Source organism: Bufo gargarizans, chromosome 2, assembly GCF_014858855.1.
Source record: "Bufo gargarizans isolate SCDJY-AF-19 chromosome 2, ASM1485885v1, whole genome shotgun sequence".
Classification (NCBI taxonomy): Eukaryota; Metazoa; Chordata; class Amphibia; order Anura; family Bufonidae; genus Bufo; species Bufo gargarizans.
Window position 1 is genome coordinate 379,529,808 of NC_058081.1, and position 25,996 is coordinate 379,555,803.

Genomic DNA, 25,996 nt, shown 5'->3' on the forward strand with positions numbered 1-25,996 from the left:
AGTGGCCTTATGTATGGACTGTACTCCATGCACTGCCATCTAGTGGCCTTATGTATGGACTGTACCCCATGCACTGCCATCTAGTGGCCTTATGTATGGACTGTACCCCATGCACTGCCATCTAGTGGCCTTATGTATGGACTGTACCCCATGCACTGCCATCTAGTGGCCTTATGTATGGACTGTACCCCATGCACTGCCATCTAGTGGCCTTATGTATGGACTGTACCCCATGCACTGCCATCTAGTGGCCTTATGTATGGACTGTACCCCATGCACTGCCATCTAGTGGCCTTATGTATGGACTGTACCCCATGCACTGCCATCTAGTGGCCTTATGTATGGACTGTACCCCATGCACTGCCATCTAGTGGCCTTATGTATGGACTGTACCCCATGCACTGCCATCTAGCGGCCTTATGTATGGACTGTACCCCATGCACTGCCATCTAGTGGCCTTATGTATGGACTGTACTGCATGCACTGCCATCTAGCGGCCTTATGTATGGACTGTACCCCATGCACTGCCATCTAGTGGCCTTATGTATGGACTGTACTGCATGCACTGCCATCTAGTGGCCTTATGTATGGACTGTACTCCATGCACTGCCATCTAGCGGCCTTATGTATGTACTGTACTGCATGCACTGCCATCTAGCGGCCTTATGTATGGACTGTACTGCATGCACTGCCATCTAGTGGCCTTATGTATGGACTGTACTGCATGCACTGCCATCTAGTGGCCTTATGTATGGACTGTACTGCATGCACTGCCATCTAGTGGCCTTATGTATGGACTGTACTGCATGCACTGCCATCTAGTGGCCTTATGTATGTACTGTACTGCATGCACTGCCATCTAGCGGCCTTATGTATGGACTGTACCCCATGCACTGCCATCTAGCGGCCTTATGTATGGACTGTACTGCATGCACTGCCATCTAGTGGCCTTATGTATGGACTGTACTCCATGCACTGCCATCTAGCGGCCTTATGTATGTACTGTACTGCATGCACTGCCATCTAGCGGCCTTATGTATGGACTGTACTGCATGCACTGCCATCTAGTGGCCTTATGTATGGACTGTACTGCATGCACTGCCATCTAGTGGCCTTATGTATGGACTGTACTGCATGCACTGCCATCTAGTGGCCTTATGTATGGACTGTACTGCATGCACTGCCATCTAGTGGCCTTATGTATGGACTGTACTGCATGCACTGCCATCTAGTGGCCTTATGTATGGACTGTACTCCATGCACTGCCATCTAGTGGCCTTATGTATGGACTGTACCCCATGCACTGCCATCTAGTGGCCTTATGTATGGACTGTACCCCATGCACTGCCATCTAGTGGCCTTATGTATGGACTGTACCCCATGCACTGCCATCTAGTGGCCTTATGTATGGACTGTACCCCATGCACTGCCATCTAGTGGCCTTATGTATGGACTGTACCCCATGCACTGCCATCTAGTGGCCTTATGTATGGACTGTACCCCATGCACTGCCATCTAGTGGCCTTATGTATGGACTGTACCCCATGCACTGCCATCTAGTGGCCTTATGTATGGACTGTACCCCATGCACTGCCATCTAGTGGCCTTATGTATGGACTGTACCCCATGCACTGCCATCTAGTGGCCTTATGTATGGACTGTACCCCATGCACTGCCATCTAGTGGCCTTATGTATGGACTGTACTGCATGCACTGCCATCTAGCGGCCTTATGTATGGACTGTACCCCATGCACTGCCATCTAGTGGCCTTATGTATGGACTGTACTGCATGCACTGCCATCTAGTGGCCTTATGTATGGACTGTACTCCATGCACTGCCATCTAGCGGCCTTATGTATGTACTGTACTGCATGCACTGCCATCTAGCGGCCTTATGTATGGACTGTACTGCATGCACTGCCATCTAGCGGCCTTATGTATGGACTGTACTGCATGCACTGCCATCTAGTGGCCTTATGTATGGACTGTACTGCATGCACTGCCATCTAGTGGCCTTATGTATGGACTGTACTGCATGCACTGCCATCTAGTGGCCTTATGTATGGACTGTACTGCATGCACTGCCATCTAGCGGCCTTATGTATGGACTGTACCCCATGCACTGCCATCTAGTGGCCTTATGTATGGACTGTACTGCATGCACTGCCATCTAGTGGCCTTATGTATGGACTGTACTCCATGCACTGCCATCTAGCGGCCTTATGTATGGACTGTACTGCATGCACTGCCATCTAGCGGCCTTATGTATGGACTGTACTGCATGCACTGCCATCTAGTGGCCTTATGTATGGACTGTACTGCATGCACTGCCATCTAGTGGCCTTATGTATGGACTGTACTGCATGCACTGCCATCTAGTGGCCTTATGTATGGACTGTACTGCATGCACTGCCATCTAGTGGCCTTATGTATGTACTGTACTGCATGCACTGCCATCTAGTGGCCTTATGTATGGACTGTACTCCATGCACTGCCATCTAGTGGCCTTATGTATGTACTGTACTCGGGGAATGTGATGTACTCAATGTTCTTCTGTCTACGACTGGTCTAACTCAATGGGCGGGGGGGTGAATATCTGACTATAAGGGGGGCGTCGTGAGTTATTGGGGACGCTTACCTCAGGGACCAACTAATACAGAACATTCCCGTCCTTTTAGAGGGCAGCGTATACGCATACAGCACTGATATACTGTGCTCTGTGTGTCTATAATATATACACATACAGTGTGGAGGGGGCACATACTTTTGCATAGGTGTCTTCTTCAGGTTCTCACCATCTTCTTCTTTCCTCCTCAGATCATGAAGCTCCAGGAGAAGCTGAATAAGCTGCAGGAGGAGAAGCACCAGCTCTTTCTCCAGCTGAAGAAGGTTCTCCACGAGGAGGAGAAGAGGAGGAGGAAGGAGCAGAGGTAAGTGAGGTGGAGGGTACACCTAGACATCTGCACAGGTGACGGACAGGTAGATGGCGGTACTTCTCCAGCATCAGGTGGATCTGCCTGTGCCCCGACTACAGAGACTTGCCAGGAACAGGCGTGAGTGTTGTGCTGTATAGTCGCCTGCTAGGGGCCCTGCTCCCACCGTCTTCTACTGAAGGGGGGGGGGGGGGGGGGGGGGAGGGGGTCGTCCCCCGTATTTTTAAACCGTTTATTTTCAATAAAATGATTATTTTGTTGTTAGCGTTCTTTCAGGCTGAGATTTTCTATTCTATTTTTGAACGTTTACCTTTATCACCTGTAGCGTGAGGCGCAATCTGCACAAAACATCTTTAACCTGCTGGGGACGTCCCGGTACATCATGTGTAGTTCCGGTGCCGAGCCTGTGAGATGCAGCCCCCTGGATCTCACAGGCCCCGGAAGCTGTATGAGTAATACACACAGTACTCATACAGCCAATGCATTCCAATACAGAAGTATCCTGATGCATTGTAAAGGATTAGACCCCCAAAAGTTCAAGTCCCAAAGTGGGACAAAAAAAAGTTGAAAGTTTTAAAGTTTTCCCTCCCAAAAAATGTAGTTTCAAGTAAAAAAAATAAATAAAATAAATGTAATTTCCCCCAAATAAAAAAAATATATATATATTAGGTATCGACGGGCTCTATAAACATATCACATGACCTAACCCCTCAGATGAACACCGTAAAAAATAAAAACTGCTAAATAAACCATTTTTTGTCGACTTACATCACTAGAAGTACAACAGCAAGCTATCAAAAAGGCGTTTGCCGACCAAAATATTACCAATCTAACCGTCACCTCACCCCGCAACAATCGGCCAAAAAAATAAAAATATGACTCAGAATGTGGAGAAACGAAAACATCATTTTTTATTATTTGAATTTTTTTTTTGTTTTAAAAAAGCTGTTGTGTAAAACTTAAGTAAATTTTTAAAAAAAGTATACATATTAGGTATCGCCGCGTCCGTGATAACCTGCTCTATAAAATTACCACATGATCTAACCTGTCAGATGAAGGTTGTAAATAAAAACGGTGCCAAAACAGCTATTTCTTGTTACCTTGCCGCACAAAAAGTGTAATATAGAGCAACTAAAAATCCTATGTCCCCTAAACTAGTACCAACAATACTGCCACCCTATCCCGTAGTTTCTAAAATGGGGTCCCTTTTATGGAGTTTCTACTCTAGGGGGGCATCAGGGGGGCATCGGGGGGTCTTCAAATGGGACATGGTGTCAAAAAACCAGTCCAGCAAAACCTGCCTTCCAAAAACCGTATGGCGCTCCTTTCCTTCTGCGCCCTGCCGTGTGCCCGTACAGCGGTTTACGACCACATATGGGGGGTTTCTGTAAACTACAGAATCAGGGCCATAAATATTGAGTTTTGTTTGGCTGTTAACCCTTGCTTTGTAACTGGAAAAAAATTATTAAAATGGAAAATCTGCCCAAAAATTTAAATTCAGAATTTTTAACTCAATTTGCCAATAATTCTTGTGGAACTCCTAAAGGGTTAACAAAGTTTGTAAATCAGTTTTGAATACCTTGAGGGGTGTGGTTGCTAGGATGGGGTAATATTTGGGTGGTTTCTATAATGTAAGCCTCACAAAGTGACTTCAGACCTGAACTGGTCCTGAAAAAGTGGGTATTTGAAATTTTCAGAAAAATTTCAAGATTTGCTTCTAAACTTCTAAGCCTCTAACGTCCCCAAAATAAAATGTCATTCCCAAAATGATCCAAACATGAAGTAGACGTATGGGGAATGTAAAGTAATAACTATTTTTGCAGGTATCACTATGTATTGTAGAAGTAGAGAAATTGAAACTTGGAAATGTTCAAATTTTTCGCAATCTTTGGAAAATTTGGTATTTTTTTTTTTTATAAATAAAAATGATTTTTTTTTACCAGTGTCATGAAGTACAATATGTCACGAAAAAACAATCTCAGAACGGCCTGGATAAGGCAAAGTGTTTTAAAGTTATCAGCACTTAAAGTGACACTGGTCAGATTAGCCAAAATTGGCCAAGTCCTTAAAGGGACACTGACCGGCCCAATAAGCATAATTGGCTGTACAGGTCCTTCTAAAAAAATTAGCATATTGTGATAAAGTCCATTATTTCCTGTAATGTGCTGATAAACATTAGACTTTCATATATTTTAGATTCATTACACACAACTGAAGGAGTTCAAGCCTTTTATTGCTGTAATATTGATGATTTTGGCCACAGCTCATGAAAACCCAAAATTCCTATCTCAAAAAATTAGCATATCATGAAAAGGTTCTCTAAACGAGCCATTAACCCAATCATCTGAATCAACTAATTACCTCTAAACACCTGCAAAAGATTCCTGAGGCTTTTACAAACTCCCAGCCGGGTTCATTACTCCAAACCGCAATCATGGGTAAGACTGCCGACCTGACTGCTGTCCAGAAGGCCATCATTGACCCCCTCAGGCAGGAGGGTAAGACACAGAAAGACATGTCTGAAGGAATAGGCTGTTCCCAGAGCGCTGTATCAAGGCCCCTCAGTGGGAAGTCTGTGGGAAGGAAAAGTGTGGCAGAAAACGCTGCACAACGAGAAGAGGTGACCGGACCCTGAGGAAGATTGTGGAGAAGGACCGATTCCAGACCTTGGGGGACCTGCGGAAGCAGTGGACTGAGTCTGGAGTAGAAACATCCAGAGCCCCCGTGTACAGGCGTGTGCAGGACATGGGCTACAGGTGCTGCATTCCCCAGAAACAGCGGCAGAAGCGCCTGACCTGGGCTACAGAGAAGCAGCACTGGACTGTTGCATGTCATTCGGAAATCAAGGTGCCAGAGTCTGGAGGAGACTGGGGAGAGGGAAATGCCAAAATGCCTGAAGTCCAGTGTCAAGTCCCCACAGTCAGTGATGGTCTGGGGGCCATGTCAGCTGCTGGTGTTGGTCCACTGTGTTTTATCAAGGGCAGGGGCAATGCAGCCGCTATCAGGAGATTGTGGAGCACTTCATGCTTCCATCTGCTGAAAAGCTTTATGGAGATGAAGATGTCATTTTTCAGCACGACCTGGCACCTGCTCACAGCGCCAAAACCACTGGTAACTGGTTTACTGACCATGGGATTACTGGGCTCAATTGGCCTGCCAACTCTCCTGACCTGAACCCCATAGAGAATCTGTGGGATATTGGGAAGAGGAAGTGAGAGACGCAAGACCCAACACTCTGGATGAGCTTAAGGCCGCTATCGAAGCCTCCTGGGCCTCCATAACACCTCAGCAGTGCCACAGGCTGATTGCCTCCATGCCACGCCGCATTGAAGCATCCTGGGCCTCCATAACACCTCAGCAGTGCCACAGGCTGATTGCCTCCATGCCATGCCGCATTGAAGCATCCTGGGCCTCCATAACACCTCAGCAGTGCCACAGGCTGATTGCCTCCATGCCACGCCGCATTGAAGCATCCTGGGCCTCCATAACACCTCAGCAGTGCCACAGGCTGATTGCCTCCATGCCACGCCGCATTGAAGCCTCCTGGGCCTCCATAACACCTCAGCAGTGCCACAGGCTGATTGCCTCCATGCCACGCCGCATTGAAGCCTCCTGGGCCTCCATAACACCTCAGCAGTGCCACAGGCTGATTGCCTCCATGCCACGCCGCATTAAAGCCTCCTGGGCCTCCATAACACCTCAGCTGTGCCACAGGCTGATTGCCTCCATGCCACGCCGCATTAAAGCCTCCTGGGCCTCCATAACACCTCAGCAGTGCCACAGGCTGATTGCCTCCATGCCACGGCGCATTGAAGCCTCCTGGGCCTCCATAACACCTCAGCAGTGCCACAGGCTGATTGCCTCCATGCCACGCCGCATTGAAGCCTCCTGGGCCTCCATAACACCTCAGCAGTGCCACAGGCTGATGGCCTCCATGCCACGCCGCATTGAAGCATCCTGGGCCTCCATAACACCTCAGCAGTGCCACAGGCTGATGGCCTCCATGCCACGCCGCATTGAAGCATCCCGGGCCTCCATAACACCTCAGCAGTGCCACAGGCTGATTGCCTCCATGCCACGCCGCATTGAAGCCTCCTGGGCCTCCATAACACCTCAGCAGTGCCACAGGCTGATGCCTCCATGCCACGCCGCATTGAAGCATCCCGGGCCTCCATAACACCTCAGCAGTGCCACAGGCTGATGGCCTCCATGCCACGCCGCAGTGAAGCCTCCTGGGCCTCCATAACACCTCAGCAGTGCCACAGGCTGATTGCCTCCATGCCACGCCGCATTGAAGCCTCCTGGGCCTCCATGCCACGCCGCATTGAAGCCTCCTGGGCCTCCATAACACCTCAGCAGTGCCACAGGCTGATTGCCTCCATGCCACGCCGCATTGAAGCATCCTGGGCCTCCATAACACCTCAGCAGGGCCACAGGCTGATTGCCTCCATGCCACGCCGCATTGAAGCCTCCTGGGCCTCCATGCCACGCCGCATTGAAGCCTCCTGGGCCTCCATAACACCTCAGCAGTGCCACAGGCTGATTGCCTCCATGCCACGCCGCATTGAAGCATCCTGGGCCTCCATAACACCTCAGCAGGGCCACAGGCTGATTGCCTCCATGCCACGCCGCATTGAAGCCTCCTGGGCCTCCATAACACCTCAGCAGTGCCACAGGCTGATTGCCTCCATGCCACACCGCATTGAAGCCTCCTGGGCCTCCATAACACCTCAGCAGTGCCACAGGCTGATTGCCTCCATGCCACGCCGCATTGAAGCATCCTGGGTCTCCATAACACCTCAGCAGTGCCACAGGCTGATTGCCTCCATGCCACGCCGCATTGAAGCATCCTGGGCCTCCATAACACCTCAGCAGTGCCACAGGCTGATGGCCTCCATGCCACGCCGCATTGAAGCATCCTGGGCCTCCATAACACCTCAGCAGTGCCACAGGCTGATTGCCTCCATGCCACGCCGCAGTGAAGCATCCTGGGCCTCCATAACACCTCAGCAGTGCCACAGGCTGATTGCCTCCATGCCACGCCGCATTGAAGCATCCTGGGCCTCCATAACACCTCAGCAGTGCCACAGGCTGATGGCCTCCATGCCACGCCGCATTGAAGCATCCTGGGCCTCCATAACACCTCAGCAGTGCCACAGGCTGATTGCCTCCATGCCACGCCGCAGTGAAGCATCCTGGGCCTCCATAACACCTGGGCATGCGCAGGATCTCGGAACGTCGGGGACAGCAGAAGCCGCCCAGCGAAGTGAATATTGATGATTCTAACTTTTTAATATTTCTAATTTGTCCCCGAGACGTCACTGAAAGATCTTTTGGGGACACAGACTTTTGTTTTGTACCATTTCCACTGTGACCGAAGCAGCCTGCTGTGGGGGCTTTGTACAAGGCTGAGCTGACCCTACAGATCTGCACTGCTTCTGCCTGGGCTCCCCCGTGGTCTGACGTCCGGGGACCCGTCCCGCTACAGTGCGGGAGCAGGACCTGTAAAGCTCCATCGCGCTGCAGGCAGTAACACAACTCCTCGCACGATCATCTGTTTCTGTCCAGGAGGCCGGGGGCCGCTAACCTTGGCTCTGGGGGCCGCATGCGGGTCGTGCAGCCCTGCCCTAGATCATAGTCTGCCTCCGCTGAAGCCTATGTTGTGTAGAAACGCGTTTCGCGGCTGAGCGATTCATATATGGCTTCTGGGCGGCATGTTCCAGAGCTGCATGTATAGTGGTAGGTGTACTGTGGGAGTTACTGGTCCCAGCACCACCCCACTGGTGACTCTGCAGGCGTTTAGAGTCCAGTGTCGGCCCGTCTTATCTCGTGGACCTCGTCATCGTTACGGTCTGAGCGCATTCATCTTGCCCTTGGATGATGTGCGGTCTGATGTCTTATTGTGAGGCGCACGCGTCCTGTGATCCCTGATCAAAGATTAGAGGTTGCAGCCCAACAAGCATTGCCTCGTATTGTAGCGGGGCCCCACATAGGGGATATTAAAGGGGGACTCCAGGACTGGATAATTGTGACCAGTCCTCAGGGACCCCTCCAGCAGCTTTCACCGCGCCGTCCATTGTATAGGGGCAGCATTGGTCTCTCTCATGCCGTTCAGGGCGCTCACCGGCTGCCAGTTTCCTCACTGTGCCTGCGCCGAACACTGTCAGGTCCTTTGATGCCAAGAGGCCGGATAGAAGTCACATCAGACTTATGTTTAATGTCTTAACACTATAGGGGCCAACATTGTGTGGAGGCAGCAGTACTATACAGGGGAAGTAACTATGGGGTGGGGCGGCTACGGTGTAGGGGGGCTACGGTGTAGGGGGAGTAACTGTGGGGTGGGGGGGCTACGGTGTAGGGGGAGTAACTGTGGGGTGGTGGGCTACGGTGTAGGGGGAGTAACTGTGGGGTGGGGGGGCTACGGTGTAGGGGGAGTAACTGTGGGGTGGGGGGGCTACGGTGTAGGGGGAGTAACTGTGGGGTGGGGGCAGAAAGGGATAGGACTGGGGCATATAGAGCGCAGTTGGAGGCCAGGCTTAGTGGAAATACACTTGCTATCCTCTCTCCTTTTGGCTTCTCAGAAGTTGGGAGGGATGCTGGCTGACCCCACCCTCTTGCCGTGGTCCTGCCTCCTTCCATTTTGGCCCCACCCACAACATGGGGCCATTTTTATGCTTCCTAATCCGCCCCTGGTTGTGACCCACAGCCGATGATGCAGGGGGGCATCTAGAAGGGGTTTCTCCAGTCCTGTTGAGTAGGTGGTTTGAGGCTGAAGACGCTCTGACCATCTACACATCCGGATGGCTGTACGGTACCGGTGAACATCTGGGAGGCCAGCCCCTCCAAACCCTTGAGGACAGTGAGATGTCTGTAGGATATCCTGGGGCGAGACCCTCCCCAGAGAAAGCGAGAAAAGGAAACATGGGGGCTTCAATGTCCTGAAGAGGGATGAGTGAATCGACTTTGGATGAAACATCCCAAGACTAGTCACAGAATACTGTACGGAGCAGGAGCGCCGCTCAGTGTTAGAATGTATTGGCTCCGATGAGCTGAAGTTATTACTTTGTGAAGTCTCGCGAGACTTTGAGTAATAACTTCAAAAATTAAAGGGGTTCTGCAGTTTGTTTAAACTGATCTATCCTCTGGGTAGATCATGAGCATCTGACCGGCGGGGGTCCGACACCCGGGACCCCCGACGTTCAGCTGTTTGAGAAGGCAGCGCCGCAGCCCTTTCGCTGTTTACCGCTGGCCTGGGCTTTACCTGATGGGGCTGACTGAAGGGCCCATCTCCAGTCACCGGGTCTGTCAAGGACGAGTTAAGGGAAGATTGGATACTCGACAACCGGGTTTGTCCATCTGAAGTTTTCTTTGGATACTGTAAAACGCTGTGCGGCAGCGGTCTCCGAGCGTGGAGCATCCATGGTGGTGGCGGATTTAACCAGCGCTGCCATCTACCTACTCCCTCTGTGCCGGATCATAAACTTTCTGGTTGGCATACAATCGTACGGGCAGTGAGTATAGCCTTCAGCTGAGAGCGAAGATCCCTTAGATCAGACATGGCCAACCTGCAGCTCTCCAGCTTCTGTATAACTACAACTCTCACTGTGCCCTGCTGTAGGTAGCCTGGGCATGCTGGGAGTTGTAGTTTTGCAACAGCTGGAGAGGCTCAGGTCGGCCTGAAGCCAGAGGGCCGTGGATTTCAGGGCTAGTAGTGAATCTAATTGCTTATTGGGACCCAGAGCTGTGAATTCTCCACGGATATCTGCCTCGTGGGTTTCCCAGAACCTGGCCAGTATCGTCAGCTTGGATCAAAAGCTTGAGTGTCTCCTCGCTGCCCAGTGTGGCCTCATTAAGTCTCCAAGAATACCTCCCCAAATCCAGCAAGTTACCCCTCGGTGTCACCGGTGCGTGGTCTGACACGGATATTCCCTATATCGGCCCTGGAGATGGAGGGTTTGAGAGACCAGTAAGTAGTCGGAATGTGTAGCCCCTGTCACCCGGGCGCAGTATCCTCCATGCCTCCATCACATGCATTGTGGTGAAAGGAAACCGCGGCGCGCCAAGTGGAGGAGTCCTGAGGGGGAGCTAGCGTTTAGGTTGAGGTCACCCCCCCACAATCAGGGCGCCTTCACCAAACGCCTGAAATTAGCACAATGTTGGCACCAGCCAACTACCTGACCAGAATTGGGTGTATATAGATTTGCTACGGAAAGCGGTGCGTTACCTACATCGTCCTTTCAGAATATAAACCTTCCATCGCCATCTGTTTGGACAGAGCGGAGAGAAAAGGGGAACCCCCTCTGGACGCATGGGGTCCATAACAACTGTGGTACCATCAGAATAACGGTGGGAGAGCGCTGGGATGCGGTGAGACTTCAAACGAGTCTCCTGTAAAAGTGCAATCGTGGGTTAATCCTTGGGTAATGGCGACAATACCTGCGAGCGTTTCTGAGGCACATTCATACCCTTGACGTTGGAGGCGCTTACTACTAAGTCATCCATGACCAATTAAGGAGGGAAGAATGCGCGTCAGAAACCGCCATCGGGGCTGGCAGCAGCATAATGGTGGACCGACCCCGACTGGACAGTTGTCAAAGTGTACATGGCATCACCAATATCGGAAGCCTCCAGTCCCAAAACTGGGGACAGAAGCGATAATTGTTGAGCGAGACCCCAAGCCAGTTATAGTAGCGGTATCGGCACACGCCATTAGGGTGGTGGCCGAGATGTCTTGGTACGGGGTCACGGCAGCTCCCTCGCACAGACGGTCAGGTTTGAAGTTGGCGGCTCGTAGGAGATCTGCTGTATCCTTGTCATTAAGGAGCTGGCAGATTATGTCTCCAGGTGGGCCACCCATGCAGGGTTTAGGACGCTCTATGACAATGCGGGTGCCGTGTGGTGGCGGCGGCGTCAGGCGGGCGCCGTGTGGTGGCGGCGGCGTCAGGCGGGCGCCTTGTGGTGGCAGCAGTGGACTTTATGCTTCAGTGTATGATGTTGGATAAATGTAAACTGGTCTACATGTGTTTCTGCAGGGAGACTGGTGACAGTTCCTGCAGAAATATCCGCCTCAGAACGTTCTGTGCGACTGCATTATATATAGATAAGAATTAACACAAAATGTCTCCTCCTCTAAACTTGCGTGCGACCTCTGGCAGGGATGCAGGGGATGCTGGTGGACGGACAGTATTTCCGTTGGGTCCGCTTCTGTCCGCCATCTAGTGTATGCTCGTGATATGATATTACATGGCAGGCAGGCGATTCCTCGGGGTGGTGGTACCTGATGCTGGAGAATGGGGTCTGGGAGGCGGTTGCTGTCGGGGCGTACCCCAGCTAATGGTCTTTGTCGTGCAGTGACCTCACCACGCTGACGTCGGCCGCTTACCAGCAGGGCATGGTGATGCACACAGGAGCCCATCTCATTAACATGCAAGGTAAGGCTGATGAAATTGTTTAACCCTTTGCTGGATGCCCTGACCCCCAAGACCTGAGTTTTCTCCCATTCCTATTCCAGGGAGTCCTGGGGGGCATTCCCGCCATAGCTCTCTCATGGCGGATCGAGCCAAGCAGATGTTCGGGCCCCCAGTGATATCGGTGAGTTTTGTCTGCATTTCCTGAATGCGGTGTCTGACCTTTTCCCCAAATCACCATACTCTCTCTTTTCAGGGTCGCCATTACTCCACCCAGCCGTCCTTCAGCCCCACTGCCGCAGAGCATGGCCAGTACCAAACCAGCCAGTCAGGCCATGGCCCCTACACGGTCAGCCAGCCGCAGCACAGCTTCGGGGCCGGCCAGTCTGGACCCGTCACCTACACGGGGAGCCAGTCAATCAGAGGTTAGAGTGGTTCTGTGCGTAGACAGGTTGCCGTTGGTTCTGTACGGCTGTGTGAGGACCTGTTTGGTCGTTGCAGGTCCTGCTGCCTTCCCCACCATGCAGTATCTGTCTCACCAGCAGCCGGGGTACACAGTTCATGGTCACTATTCGGGAGCTCACGCAGGTTAGTAGCCTGTGCCTCAGAGGCCGTAGTTCCCGATTGTGGCAGGATCTTAGCTTGTCTCTGGTGTATGTTCCTGTCCCTGCTGTGACCCAAGTCCTGGTATCTGCTAACTTTTTTGTCCTCTTCAGGATTTATGCCACCGAGCAGCACCATCCCGCTCCAGAAGCAGCTTGAACATGCCAATCAGCAGTCCGGCTTCACCGACTCTGTGAGTACCTTCATGTAACAGGTCCTGGACTACTCGTGGTACATCCATCTACTGTCCTGGTGGTCTTCTCTCTGGATGTGTCTGCTGCTGTTTGGAGCTGATGGTCTGATTTTTCACGTTGCTTTCTGTCTCTTCTCAGTCAACTCTTCGCCCTATGCACCCCCAGGCTCTGCACCCCACGCAGACCCTCCTGACGGCTCCACCGATAGCAGTTCCAATGCAGCCGACCAAGGTAAGATGACTTGTGAACCTTGTCTGGCAATATGACTGCAGATCTTCTAGACCTTTACTAGTGACCATGCCGCCATCTCCGACTGCACGCCCTGAAATTGTGTCAGGTTACATGTTGTGGATGGGGTCAGCTTCCCTAACCCAGCCTCGCCCAGAAACCATCTGCATTTTAATCGCCAGCTTCCATGGCGGAAAGTGAAGGTTAATTTCTAATGTTCGCACACGTAGTTTCCATCGGGTAGGCGGGCGTGTAGTGCGATGTCCGTGTAGTGCAGATTGCAATGTCCATGTGCTTGGCGGCTCTATGGCGAAAAGAGTTGCCCGTCCATGGTGCTCTGGAAATATAAAGCAGCATCTCTCAGGATCTGAGTAGCAGAATAACACAAGAAAGGTAGGTTTATTTCTGAGGACACGTTTTGGAAATGTCCGTTTATTTTTTTAAGGCTTAGAGTTCTGGAAGTTTTTTAAATTTTCATTCTAAAACGACCCAATTTTAGAAACTACACGCCTCAAGTTATTCAAAATTTATTTTTTACAAACTTTAACCCTTTTTAGGTGTTCCATAAGGATTAAAGGGAAATTGATGTGAAATATAATAAACTTTTTTTTAGCTGATTTTCGTGTCGCATGAAAAAAATGGATTAACAGCCGAAGAAACGGACTCAGGGTTAACCTGTTGCTGCAGTTTACAGAAGCCCCCCATTTGTGGTGGTAAACTGCTGTATGGGCACATGGCAGGGTTCCGAAGAGAAGGAGTGCCATATTGGCTTTTGCCGGGCTGGTTTCTCGAATGGTTTTCGGGCACCATGTCACATCTGGAGAGACCCTGATGTACCCCAATAATGGAAACCCCAAAGAAATTTGGAAACGACACCCTTGGAAGAATTTGAGGGGTTTACTGAGCACTTGGTGTTTAATAGAAGACTTGGCTGTGAAGATGAGAAGTTGCTTTGGCCCTCGGTGTTCTGCAAAAAACGTGTTCACAGCAGATGGTGCGTTAGGTTTTTTCACAGATCTGCCAGTTCAGTGCACAATATGTTGTGCCCACCATGTGCCAGTGTGAAAAGTCAGCCCTCTATTACGCTATGCTCCCTGGTTGTATGAAGGCCCTTTGCGTGGCCCTAAGGTTATACTCCAGAGTTCCATGGTATGTCTGGGTACAAGAGCACCATGTGCATGCGAGGCCCAGTGTGGTGACAACTGGAGAGACTCTGGGTTGACATAATAAATGGAAAGTGAAATTTAGAAAATTTCCACAGATCTGGCATTTCAGTGCCCAATATGCCCAGCTTGTGCCATCTGAGACACACCACGCCCGGTGGGTTCCACTGGGCACTGAAATACTAAAGACGCTGATGTAAACTGCTGTTCCCGCCGTGGGGCTCAGAAGAGAGGCCACTTTGTGTGGCTCAGATTTTGACAGCACCCTTGAGTAGGACCTCAGGCCTGAGATCTCCAGGAACGTTTTGGAGATGATAGATCTAGGGCACTGCAGAGAACTTTCCTCCCGTCTGCAGGATATTGCCCCAAAGACCAAGTAAGAAGATCGGCCTCGGAGGCAGAGGTTTTTCCCTGCAGTTCCTGGAGACGAAATGGGGAAAAGGTTCTTAAGGTCTATTTGTTTGTTTTTGGTAAAAAAGCCAAATGAATCCTTCAAGGTTATTCTGAATCTAAAACTGCAAAACGTTTCTTTCGGCCAAGAGGTTCCGCATGGAGGGTCTCGGGTCCGCTGTGGATCTGGAGGAGGCGCGATTCCTCATCCTCCCAGTTTGGGTAGGGGGTTCTCTGCTGCAGCTTTGTTCTGGGCTCCAAGACTAGTCATCAGGTTGCCTGCCGAGACAGCGGCACTTGTAAGGGCTCATGCACACAACCCTATGTTTGTTCCACGTCTCATTCGTACCTTTGGCGTACGTTCCCCGGCCCCACAAAATAAATGATAAAACATGTCCTATCCTTATCCACCAACCAATAGAAATGGCCTATTCCTGTCTGAAGTGAACTATAAAATGCCCGGATCCGCGGAACGCTAAACCGTACCGGCCGTGTGCATGGGGGGGGGGCACTAATCCCTTACCTAGACTACTTTTTATAGTTTCTCACTCAGAACAGAGTCTTCTGCAGGATAATCTCTGCTCCATCTTAAACTGACACGGTCCCTCCTGTGACAGATGTCAGGAGATCAGAGACTGGCTGCACGTGACGGAATCGGACAGCCTCCTTGGTTTAGGGTTGTTTCTGGTATCGCACTTTTCAGTATCGGGATGTTCATCTTTTCGATACTAGACTCTCCTCTTATGGCGCATGCGCAGACAGTGGAGAAGGAGAGAGGGAGAGTCCCTCCTATGATGCGGTCACACTGTGTCCGGTGAAGTGAGCGGGCTCTGAAGCTGCCCGCACCACTGCATGTGCCACTATTAATTAAAGCAGGAGGCGGGACTGGGGAGGGGATACACTGCTGCGCCGTCTGAGCAAGTGAGCTCGGCGAACAGCAGCAGCCGCCTCCTCCCCAGAGTCGAGCAGCCGGCAGGTGCCTGGCCACTGCGCCACCAATGATGATTAACCTTTAATACAAATGTAGGAGGCGGGTGCCGGCAGCGGTACCCCCGTCCTGTATCTGTATTAAAGGTTAATCATCATTGGTGGCGCAGTGCTTCCCCCTGTGCTCCCACTCTTGCTGTGCCCCCTACACCTCATGTCTGTCTTTCCCGCTGCCCTCTCTACCTCGTCCCACTCTTGCTGTGCCCCCTACACCTCATGTCGGTCTTTCCCGCTGCCCTCTGTACCTCGTCCCACTCTTCTGATGGCCCCTCTTGCTGTGCCCCCTACACCTCATGTGACTTTCCTGCTCCCCTTTCTACCTCGTCCTCCTCTTGCTGTGCCCCCTACACCTCATGTGACTTTCCTGCTCCCCTTTCTACCTCGTCCTCCTCTTGCTGTGCCCCCTACACCTCATGTGACTTTCCTGCTCCCCTTTCTACCTCGTCCTCCTCTTGCTGTGCCCCCTACACCTCATGTGACTTTCCTGCTCCCCTTTCTACCTCGTCCTCCTCTTGCTGTGCCCCCTACACCTCATGTGACTTTCCTGCTCCCCTTTCTACCTCGTCCTCCTCTTGCTGTGCCCCCTACACCTCATGTGACTTTCCTGCTCCCCTTTCTACCTCGTCCTCCTCTTGCTGTGCCCCCTACACCTCATGTGACTTTCCTGCTCCCCTTTCTACCTCGTCCTCCTCTTGCTGTGCCTCCTACCTCATGTCTGTCTTTCCTGCTGTCCTCTCTACCTCCTTCCACTCTTCTGATGGCCCCTCTTGCTGTGCCTCCTACCTCATGTCTGTCTTTCCCGCTGACCTCTCTACCTCGTCCTCCTCTTGCCGTGCCTTCTACCTCATGTGACTTTCCCGCTGTCCTCTCTCCTGATGGCCCCTCTTGCTGTGCCTCCTACCTCATGTCTGACTTTCCCGCTGTCCTCTCTCCTGACGGCCCCTCTTGCTGTGCCTCCTACCTCATGTCTAACTTTCCCGCTGCCCTCTCTACCTCGTCCTCCTCTTGCTGTGCCTCCTACCTCATGTGACTTTCCCGCTGTCCTCTCTTCTGATGGCCCCTCTTGCCGTGCCTCCTACCTCATGTGACTTTCCCGCTGACCTCTCTACCTCGTCCTCCTCTTGCCGTGCCTCCTACCTCATGTCTGTCTTTCCCGCTGACCTCTCTACCTCGTCCTCCTCTTGCCGTGCCTCCTACCTCATGTGACTTTCCCGCTGCCCTCTCTACCTCGTCCTCCTCTTGCTGTGCCTCCTACCTCATGTGACTTTCCCGCTGTCCTCTCTTCTGATGGCCCCTCTTGCCGTGCCTCCTACCTCATGTGACTTTCCCGCTGACCTCTCTACCTCGTCCTCCTCTTGCTGTGCCTCCTACCTCATGTCTCTTTCCCGCTGTCCTCTCTTCTGATGGCCCCTCTTGCCGTGCCTCCTACCTCATGTGACTTTCCCGCTGCCCTCTCTACCTCGTCCTCCTCTTGCTGTGCCTCCTACCTCATGTGACTTTCCCGCTGCCCTCTCTACCTCGTCCTCCTCTTGCCGTGCCTCCTACCTCATGTGACTTTCCCGCTGACCTCTCTACCTCGTCCTCCTCTTGCTGTGCCTCCTACCTCATGTCTCTTTCCCGCTGTCCTCTCTTCTGATGGCCCCTCTTGCCGTGCCTCCTACCTCATGTGACTTTCCCGCTGCCCTCTCTACCTCGTCCTCCTCTTGCTGTGCCTCCTACCTCATGTCTTTCCCGCTGTCCTCTCTACCTCGTCCTCCTCTTGCCGTGCCTCCTACCTCATGTGACTTTCCCGCTGCCCTCTCTACCTCGTCCTCCACTTGCCGTGCCTCCTACCTCATGTCTCTTTCCCGCTGTCCTCTCTTCTGATGGCCCCTCTTGCTGTGTCTCCTACCTCATGTGACTTTCCCGCTGCCCTCTCTACCTCGTCCTCCTCTTGCTGTGCCTCCTACCTCATGTCTCTTTCCCGCTGTCCTCTCTACCTCGTCCTCCTCTTGCCGTGCCTCCTACCTCATGTGACTTTCCCGCTGCCCTCTCTACCTCGTCCTCCTCTTGCTGTGCCTCCTACCTCATGTCTGTCTTTCCCGCTGCCCTCTCTACCTCGTCCTCCTCTTGCTGTGCCTCCTACCTCATGTGACTTTCCCGCTGACCTCTCTACCTCGTCCTCCTTTTGCTGTGCCTCCTACCTCATGTGACTTTCCCGCTGCCCTCTCTACCTCGTCCTCCTCTTGCTGTGCCTCCTACCTCATGTCTGTCTTTCCCGCTGCCCTCTCTACCTCGTCCTCCTCTTGCTGTGCCTCCTACCTCATGTGACTTTCCCGCTGCCCTCTCTACCTCGTCCTCCTTTTGCTGTGCCTCCTACCTCATGTGACTTTCCCGCTGCCCTCTCTACCTCGTCCTCCTCTGGCCGTGCCTCCTACCTCATGTCTCTTTCCCGCTGTCCTCTCTTCTGATGGCCCCTCCACCCTGGTCATGGTCGTCTTCGTCATGCTTTCCTTCACCGGTTTCTCTGGTCATTGACTCCTGGCGGATATGTTGTTGTTTCTTTGCAGGCGGCCCTGTCTTATTCCCACCCATCGCGCTCTGCTTCTCCTGGAGGCTACCCCCACGGGACCCCGCCTCAGCAGCCACATACGGTAAGAGGGTGTCCGCAGCACCACTTTGATGATGATGATGATGACGACATGACTGATGACTCTTCCTCGCTTTCCGCCACAGTCCGGGTTCCAGGCCTCCCCGCAGCCGGCGCCTCGTCTTCCCTTCATGCAGCACGGACAGAACCAGAGATTCTACAAGTGACCGGCGCCTCGTCTTCAGCCGGTGTATGAATGGTGTAAATATTCGTGATAAGAGACCCCAGTACTCCAGCTCCTCGCTGTACCCCACACACCCTGCAGCTTTTTAACCTTCCGCAGACTGGGTGGTGATGTAAATAAACTGACATTACCTGTTGTGATCTCGTGTGTATTGATGATGAAACGGCTGCTGACAGTAGAGGAAGATCTCAGGCGCACGCAGCTTTGTCATTTATATCAAGTCAGGTTATGGCTGATGCCTGGCATATAACGAGCATGTCCACGAGACTCAGCCCCCCCCCCCCCCCCCCCCACAGCCACGAAAACCACAGTAACATACTTCATCCTGAGGCGGTGACCAGCGGGAACTGGTGTAGGAAGGATAGTCTCGGTTCCCGGAGAGCTGGGTGCGTCCCGTGTCGGCTACAGGCTGCATCTCAATGGGGGAGGAGAGGGCTGGAGGACACATTAAACTATGGACCGGGGGGGAGTAATACTGCAGATAGAGGGGGTAATTATAGGAGAGGAAGATACTGCAGATAGAGACCGGGGGGGAGGGGGTGTAATACTGCAGATAGAGACCGGGGGGGAGGGGGTGTAATACTGCAGATAGAGACCTGGGGGGGTGGGGGGTGTAATACTGCAGATAAGAGACCTGGGGGGGGGGGGGGGGTGTAATACTGCAGATAGAGAGTGGGGGCAAGGTAATTGGACTAGGGAGGTTGACAGTGCAGATAAAGAGCGCGCGCAGGGGGGGGGGGGGGGGGGGGAGAGAATAACTGAGACACGGCTGGATGATAGCTATGACAGTGGGAATAACTGAGACATGGCTGGATGATAGCTATGACAGTGGGAATAACTGAGACACGGCTGGATGATAGCTATGACAGTGGGAATAACTGAGACACGGCTGGATGATAGCTATGACAGTGGGAATAACTGAGACACGGCTGGATGATAGCTATGACAGTTGGAATAACTGAGACACGGCTGGATGATAGCTATGACAGTGGGAATAACTGAGACACTGCTGGATGATAGCTATGACAGTGGGAATAACTGAGACACTGCTGGATGATAGCTATGACAGTGGGAATAACTGAGACACTGCTGGATGATAGCTATGACAGTGGGAATAACTGAGACACGGCTGGATGATAGCTATGACAGTGGGAATAACTGAGACATGGCTGGATGATAGCTATGACAGTGGGAATAACTGAGACACGGCTGGATGACAGTGGGAATAACTGAGACACGGCTGGAGGATAGCTATGACAGTTGGAATAACTGAGACACGGCTGGATGATAGCTATGACAGTGGGAATAACTGAGACACGGCTGGATGATAGCTATGACAGTGGGAATAACTGAGACACGGCTGGATGATAGCTATGACAGTGGGAATAACTGAGACACGGCTGGATGATAGCTATGACAGTGGGAATAACTGAGACACGGCTGGATGATAGCTATGACAGTGGGAATAACTGAGACACGGCTGGATGATAGCTATGACAGTGGGAATAACTGAGACATGTCTGGATGATAGCTATGACAGTTGGAATAACTGAGACACGGCTGGATGATAGCTATGACAGTGGGAATAACTGAGACACGGCTGGATGATAGCTATGACAGTGGGAATAACTGAGACACGGCTGGATGATGGCTATGACAGTGGGAATAACTGAGACACGGCTGGATGATGGCTATGACAGTGGGAATAACTGAGACACGGCTGGATGATAGCTATGACAGTGGGAATAACTGAGACACGGCTGGATGATAGCTATGACAGTGGGTATAACTGAGACACGGCTGGATGATAGCTATGACAGTGGGAATAACTGAGACACGGCTGGATGATAGCTATGACAGTGGGAATAACTGAGACACGGCTGGATGATGGCTATGACAGTGGGAATAACTGAGACACGGCTGGATGATAGCTATGACAGCGGGAATAACTGAGACACGGCTGGATGATAGCTATGACAGGGGGAATAACTGAGACACGGCTGGATGATAGCTATGACAGTGGGAATAACTGAGACACGGCTGGATGATAGCTATGACAGTGGGAATAACTGAGACACGGCTGGATGATAGCTATGACAGTGGGAATAACTGAGACACGGCTGGATGATAGCTATGACAGTGGGAATAACTGAGACACGGCTGGATGATAGCTATGACAGTGGGAATAACTGAGACACGGCTGGATGATAGCTATGACAGTGGGAATAACTGAGACACGGCTGGATGATAGCTATGACAGTGGAATAACTGAGACACGGCTGGATGATAGCTATGACAGTGGGAATAACTGAGACACGGCTGGATGATAGCTATGACAGTGGGAATAACTGAGACACGGCTGGATGATAGCTATGACAGTGGGAATAACTGAGACACGGCTGGATGATAGCTATGACAGTGGGAATAACTGAGACACGGCTGGATGATAGCTATGACAGTGGGAATAACTGAGACACGGCTGAATGATAGCTATGACAGTGGGAATAACTGAGACACGGCTGGATGATGGCTATGACAGGGGGAATAACTGAGACACGGCTGGATGATGGCTATGACTGTGGGAATAACTGAGACACGGCTGGAGGATAGCTATGACGGTGGGAGTAACTGAGACACGGCTGGATGATAGCTATGACGGTGGGAATAACTGAGACACGGCTGGAGGATAGCTATGACGGTGGGAATAACTGAGACACGGCTGGATGATGGCTATGACAGTGGGAATAACTGAGACACGGCTGGAGGATAGCTATGACAGTGGGAGTAACTGAGACACGGCTGGATGATAGCTATGACAGTGGGAATAACTGAGACACGGCTGGATGATAGCTATGACAGTGGGAATAACTGAGACACGGCTGGATGATAGCTATGACAGTGAGAATAACTGAGACACGGCTGGATGATAGCTATGACAGTGGGAATAACTGAGACACGGCTGGATGATAGCTATGACAGTGGGAATAACTGAGACACGGCTGGATGATAGCTATGACAGTGGGAATAACTGAGACACGGCTGGATGATAGCTATGACAGTGGGAATAACTGAGACACGGCTGGAGGATAGCTATGACAGTGGGAATAACTGAGACACGGCTGGAGGATAGCTATGACAGTGGGATCAACTGAGACACGGCTGGAGGATAGCTATGACAGTGGTAATAACTGAGACACGGCTGGAGGATAGCTATGACAGTGGGAATAACTGAGACACGGCTGGATGATAGCTATGACATAGTGGGAATAACTGAGACACGGCTGGATGATAGCTATGACAGTGGGAATAACTGAGACATGGCTGGATGATAGCTATGACTGGGAGGGGGAGGGGTTCTCCTTTATGTAAAGTCCTGTCTAAAGCCCACACTCCGGGGAGATATAAGTGAGGGACATGGACATGTGGAGTCTCTGTGGGGAGAGATACATGGAGCTAAAAACAACAATAAATTACTAACAGGAGTTTACTATAAACCACCTAATATACCGGAGTCCACAGAAAATCTACTACTGAACGAGGGACGAGGCGGCAAATCATAATGAGGTGGTTATTATGGGGGAACTCCGCAGATATAGACTGGGAAACTGAGACCCGTACATCTCATAAAGGAAACAGGTTCTGGGCAATAACCAAAGACAATGACCTCTCCCAACTGGTTCAGGACCCGACTCGAGGGATGGCCATACTGGACTTAGTACTAACCAGTAGACCTGACAGAACAGCAGACGTGCAGGTCGGGGGACACCGGGGAAATAGTGACCAGAAAGTAATAACCTTCCAATTATCATTCAAGAGAGCGTTTCTACAGGGAGGAACAAAAATACCAAACTTCAGAAAAGCTCCATTTATCTAACTATGGGCACTGTCACACCTGCGGTTTTCTTTTCCGGCGCTGAGTTCCGTCCTAGGGGCTGAATACCGGAAGAGATCTGATCGGTTTTCTCTCCCTGCGTTCTGAATGCAGAGCGATCCGCTCAGGACGGAGATAATACCGCAGCGCGCTGCAGTTTTAGCCCCGGCCCAAACACTTGCCTGAATGCCGGATCTGGCATTTTTTCCCCATAGGAAAGTATTAGTGCCCGATCCGCCCCATGCGCAGACCGGTCAAAATGTGAAAACAATACAGAACTGATCCGATTCTCCGGATAAGAAAGTGAGAGACGGATCCGTTCTTGTAAGACGGACCCATCTACAAACGCTTTCCGTTCGCATGCAGATTGCCGGATCCAGCAGGCAGTTCCCGCGACGTAACTGCTCGCTGGATCACTCTGCCACAAGTGCGAAAGTATCGGCCGAACTAACTGGGGCAAAGTCCTCAAGAAGAAGAATACCGCCACAGAATGGGAGATCGTTAAAAGCGTCCTAAACTCTCATTGTGAGAGGCACAGACCGTATGGGAATAAAGGGTTAAGGGACAATGGATAATAACTGGAAAGAAAGCAACTAAAATCACTAAAACAGGAGGCGGGTGCGGAAGCATCGAAAACTATAGGGAAACAATAGAACACGTACACTGAACACAAACATAAACACAGCACTTTTTATTTTGCTCCCATTTTGCAGGATCTGAACCCGAAGATCTGAGACATTTTCTACAGACACAGAAGACCCGTCACTCTCCGATATCTGTCTAAGGCCGAGAGCGGTCCGCGGTATGCCGGGCTGGATTCCTGTCCCGAGCAGGAGCGCACGGCGTCATTGGTTGCTACGACGCCGTGCGCTTCAGGCTGCCGCTGGACTACAGTAATACACTGGTATAGTGCGCTCCTGCTCTGAACAGGAATACAGCCCGGCATACCGCAGACCGCTCTCGGCAGCGGAACACTGCCGTGTGCATTCAGCCTTAGTCTGTGTTAGTGAGCGCTTCTCCTTTGCCGAGATGATACATCCCACCTCACAGGTGCGGCAGATCAAGGTGCTGATTAGACAGCCTGAATAGTGCACAGGAGTGCCTAAGACTGCCCACAATGAACGGCCACTCTGAAATGTGCAGTTTGATCACACAGCACAATGTCTGAGGGAGCGTGCAGCTGGCGTGCTGACTGCGGGGATGTCTACCAGAGCTGTCACCTGTGCAATGAATGGTCATTTCTCTACCATAAGCGTCTCCAGAGAATGTGGCAGAACATCCAACCGGCCTCACAACCGCCGACCACGTGTAACCGCACCATACTGTATATATACTACAGAGGACAGTATTATATATATATATATATATATGCCCCCATACTACAGAGGACAGTATTATATATATATATATATATGCCCCCATACTACAGAGGACAGTATTATATATATATATATATGCCCCCATACTACAGAGGACAGTATTATATATATATATATATATATGCCCCCATACTACAGAGGACAGTATTATATATATATATATATGCCCCCATACTACAGAGGACAGTATTATATATATATATATGCCCCCATACTACAGAGGACAGTATTATATATATATATATATGCCCCATACTACAGAGGACAGTATTATATATATATATATATATATATATGCCCCCATACTACAGAGGACAGTATTATATATATATATATATGCCCCATACTACAGAGGACAGTATTATATATATATATATATGCCCCCATACTACAGAGGACAGTATTATATATATATATATGCCCCCATACTACAGAGGACAGTATTATTATATATATATGCCCCCATACTACAGAGGACAGTATTATATATATATATATATATATGCCCCCATACTACAGAGGACAGTATTATATATATATATGCCCCCATACTACAGAGGACAGTATTATATATATATGCCCCCATACTACAGAGGACAGTATTATATATATATATATATATGCCCCCATACTACAGAGGACAGTATTATATATATATATATATATATATATATATATATATATATATGCCCCCATACTACAGAGGACAGTATTATATATATATATGCCCCCATACTACAGAGGACAGTATTATATATATATATATATGCCCCCATACTACAGAGGACAGTATTATATATATATATATGCCCCCATACTACAGAGGACAGTATTATATATATATGCCCCCATACTACAGAGGACAGTATTATATATATATGCCCCCATACTACAGAGGACAGTATTATATATATATGCCCCCATACTACAGAGGACAGTATTATATATATATATATATGCCCCCATACTACAGAGGACAGTATTATATATATATATATGCCCCCATACTACAGAGGACAGTATTATATATATATATATATATATATATATATGCCCCCATACTACAGAGGACAGTATTATATATATATATATGCCCCCATACTACAGAGGACAGTATTATATATATATATATATATGCCCCCATACTACAGAGGACAGTATTATATATATATATATATATATATATATATATATATGCCCCCATACTACAGAGGACAGTATTATATATATATATATATATATATATATATATATGCCCCCATACTACAGAGGACAGTATTATATATATATATATGCCCCCATACTACAGAGGACAGTATTATATATATATATATATATATATGCCCCCATACTACAGAGGACAGTATTATATATATATATATATATGCCCCCATACTACAGAGGACAGTATTATATATATATATGCCCCCATACTACAGAGGACAGTATTATATATATATATATGCCCCCATACTACAGAGGACAGTATTATATATATATATATATATATATATATATATATATGCCCCCATACTACAGAGGACAGTATTATATATATATATATGCCCCCATACTACAGAGGACGGTATTATATATATATATATGCCCCCATACTACAGAGGACAGTATTATATATATATATATGCCCCCATACTACAGAGGACAGTATTATATATATATATATATGCCCCCATACTACAGAGGACAGTATTATATATATATATATATATGCCCCCATACTACAGAGGACAGTATTATATATATATATATATATGCCCCCATACTACAGAGGACAGTATTATATATATATATATGCCCCCATACTACAGAGGACAGTATTATATTTATCCCCTTATACTACAGAGGACAGTATTATATATATATATATATACAGTATATGCCCCCATACTACAGAGGACGGTATTATATATATATATATATATATATGCCCCCATACTACAGAGGACAGTATTATATATATATATATATATATGCCCCCATACTACAGAGGACAGTATTATATTTAT

At 49.9% G+C, this 25,996-nt stretch overlaps 1 protein-coding gene across 1 annotated transcript in view; it reads left to right on the forward strand.

Moving 5' to 3' along the window:
- The window catches only part of GPS2 (G protein pathway suppressor 2), a 34,741-nt gene extending 15,882 nt beyond the window's left edge, over positions 1-18,859 (forward strand). Inside the window, exons 4-12 of the mRNA XM_044280768.1 lie at positions 2,819-2,931; positions 12,286-12,365; positions 12,446-12,525; positions 12,598-12,766; positions 12,843-12,929; positions 13,058-13,137; positions 13,277-13,369; positions 18,456-18,539; positions 18,622-18,859. Coding sequence (XP_044136703.1) covers positions 2,819-2,931; positions 12,286-12,365; positions 12,446-12,525; positions 12,598-12,766; positions 12,843-12,929; positions 13,058-13,137; positions 13,277-13,369; positions 18,456-18,539; positions 18,622-18,702 — 867 coding nt within the window. The 3' untranslated portion in view covers positions 18,703-18,859. The remainder of the gene's footprint in view (positions 1-2,818; positions 2,932-12,285; positions 12,366-12,445; positions 12,526-12,597; positions 12,767-12,842; positions 12,930-13,057; positions 13,138-13,276; positions 13,370-18,455; positions 18,540-18,621) is intronic.
- The last annotated feature ends 7,137 nt before the right edge of the window (positions 18,860-25,996 follow it).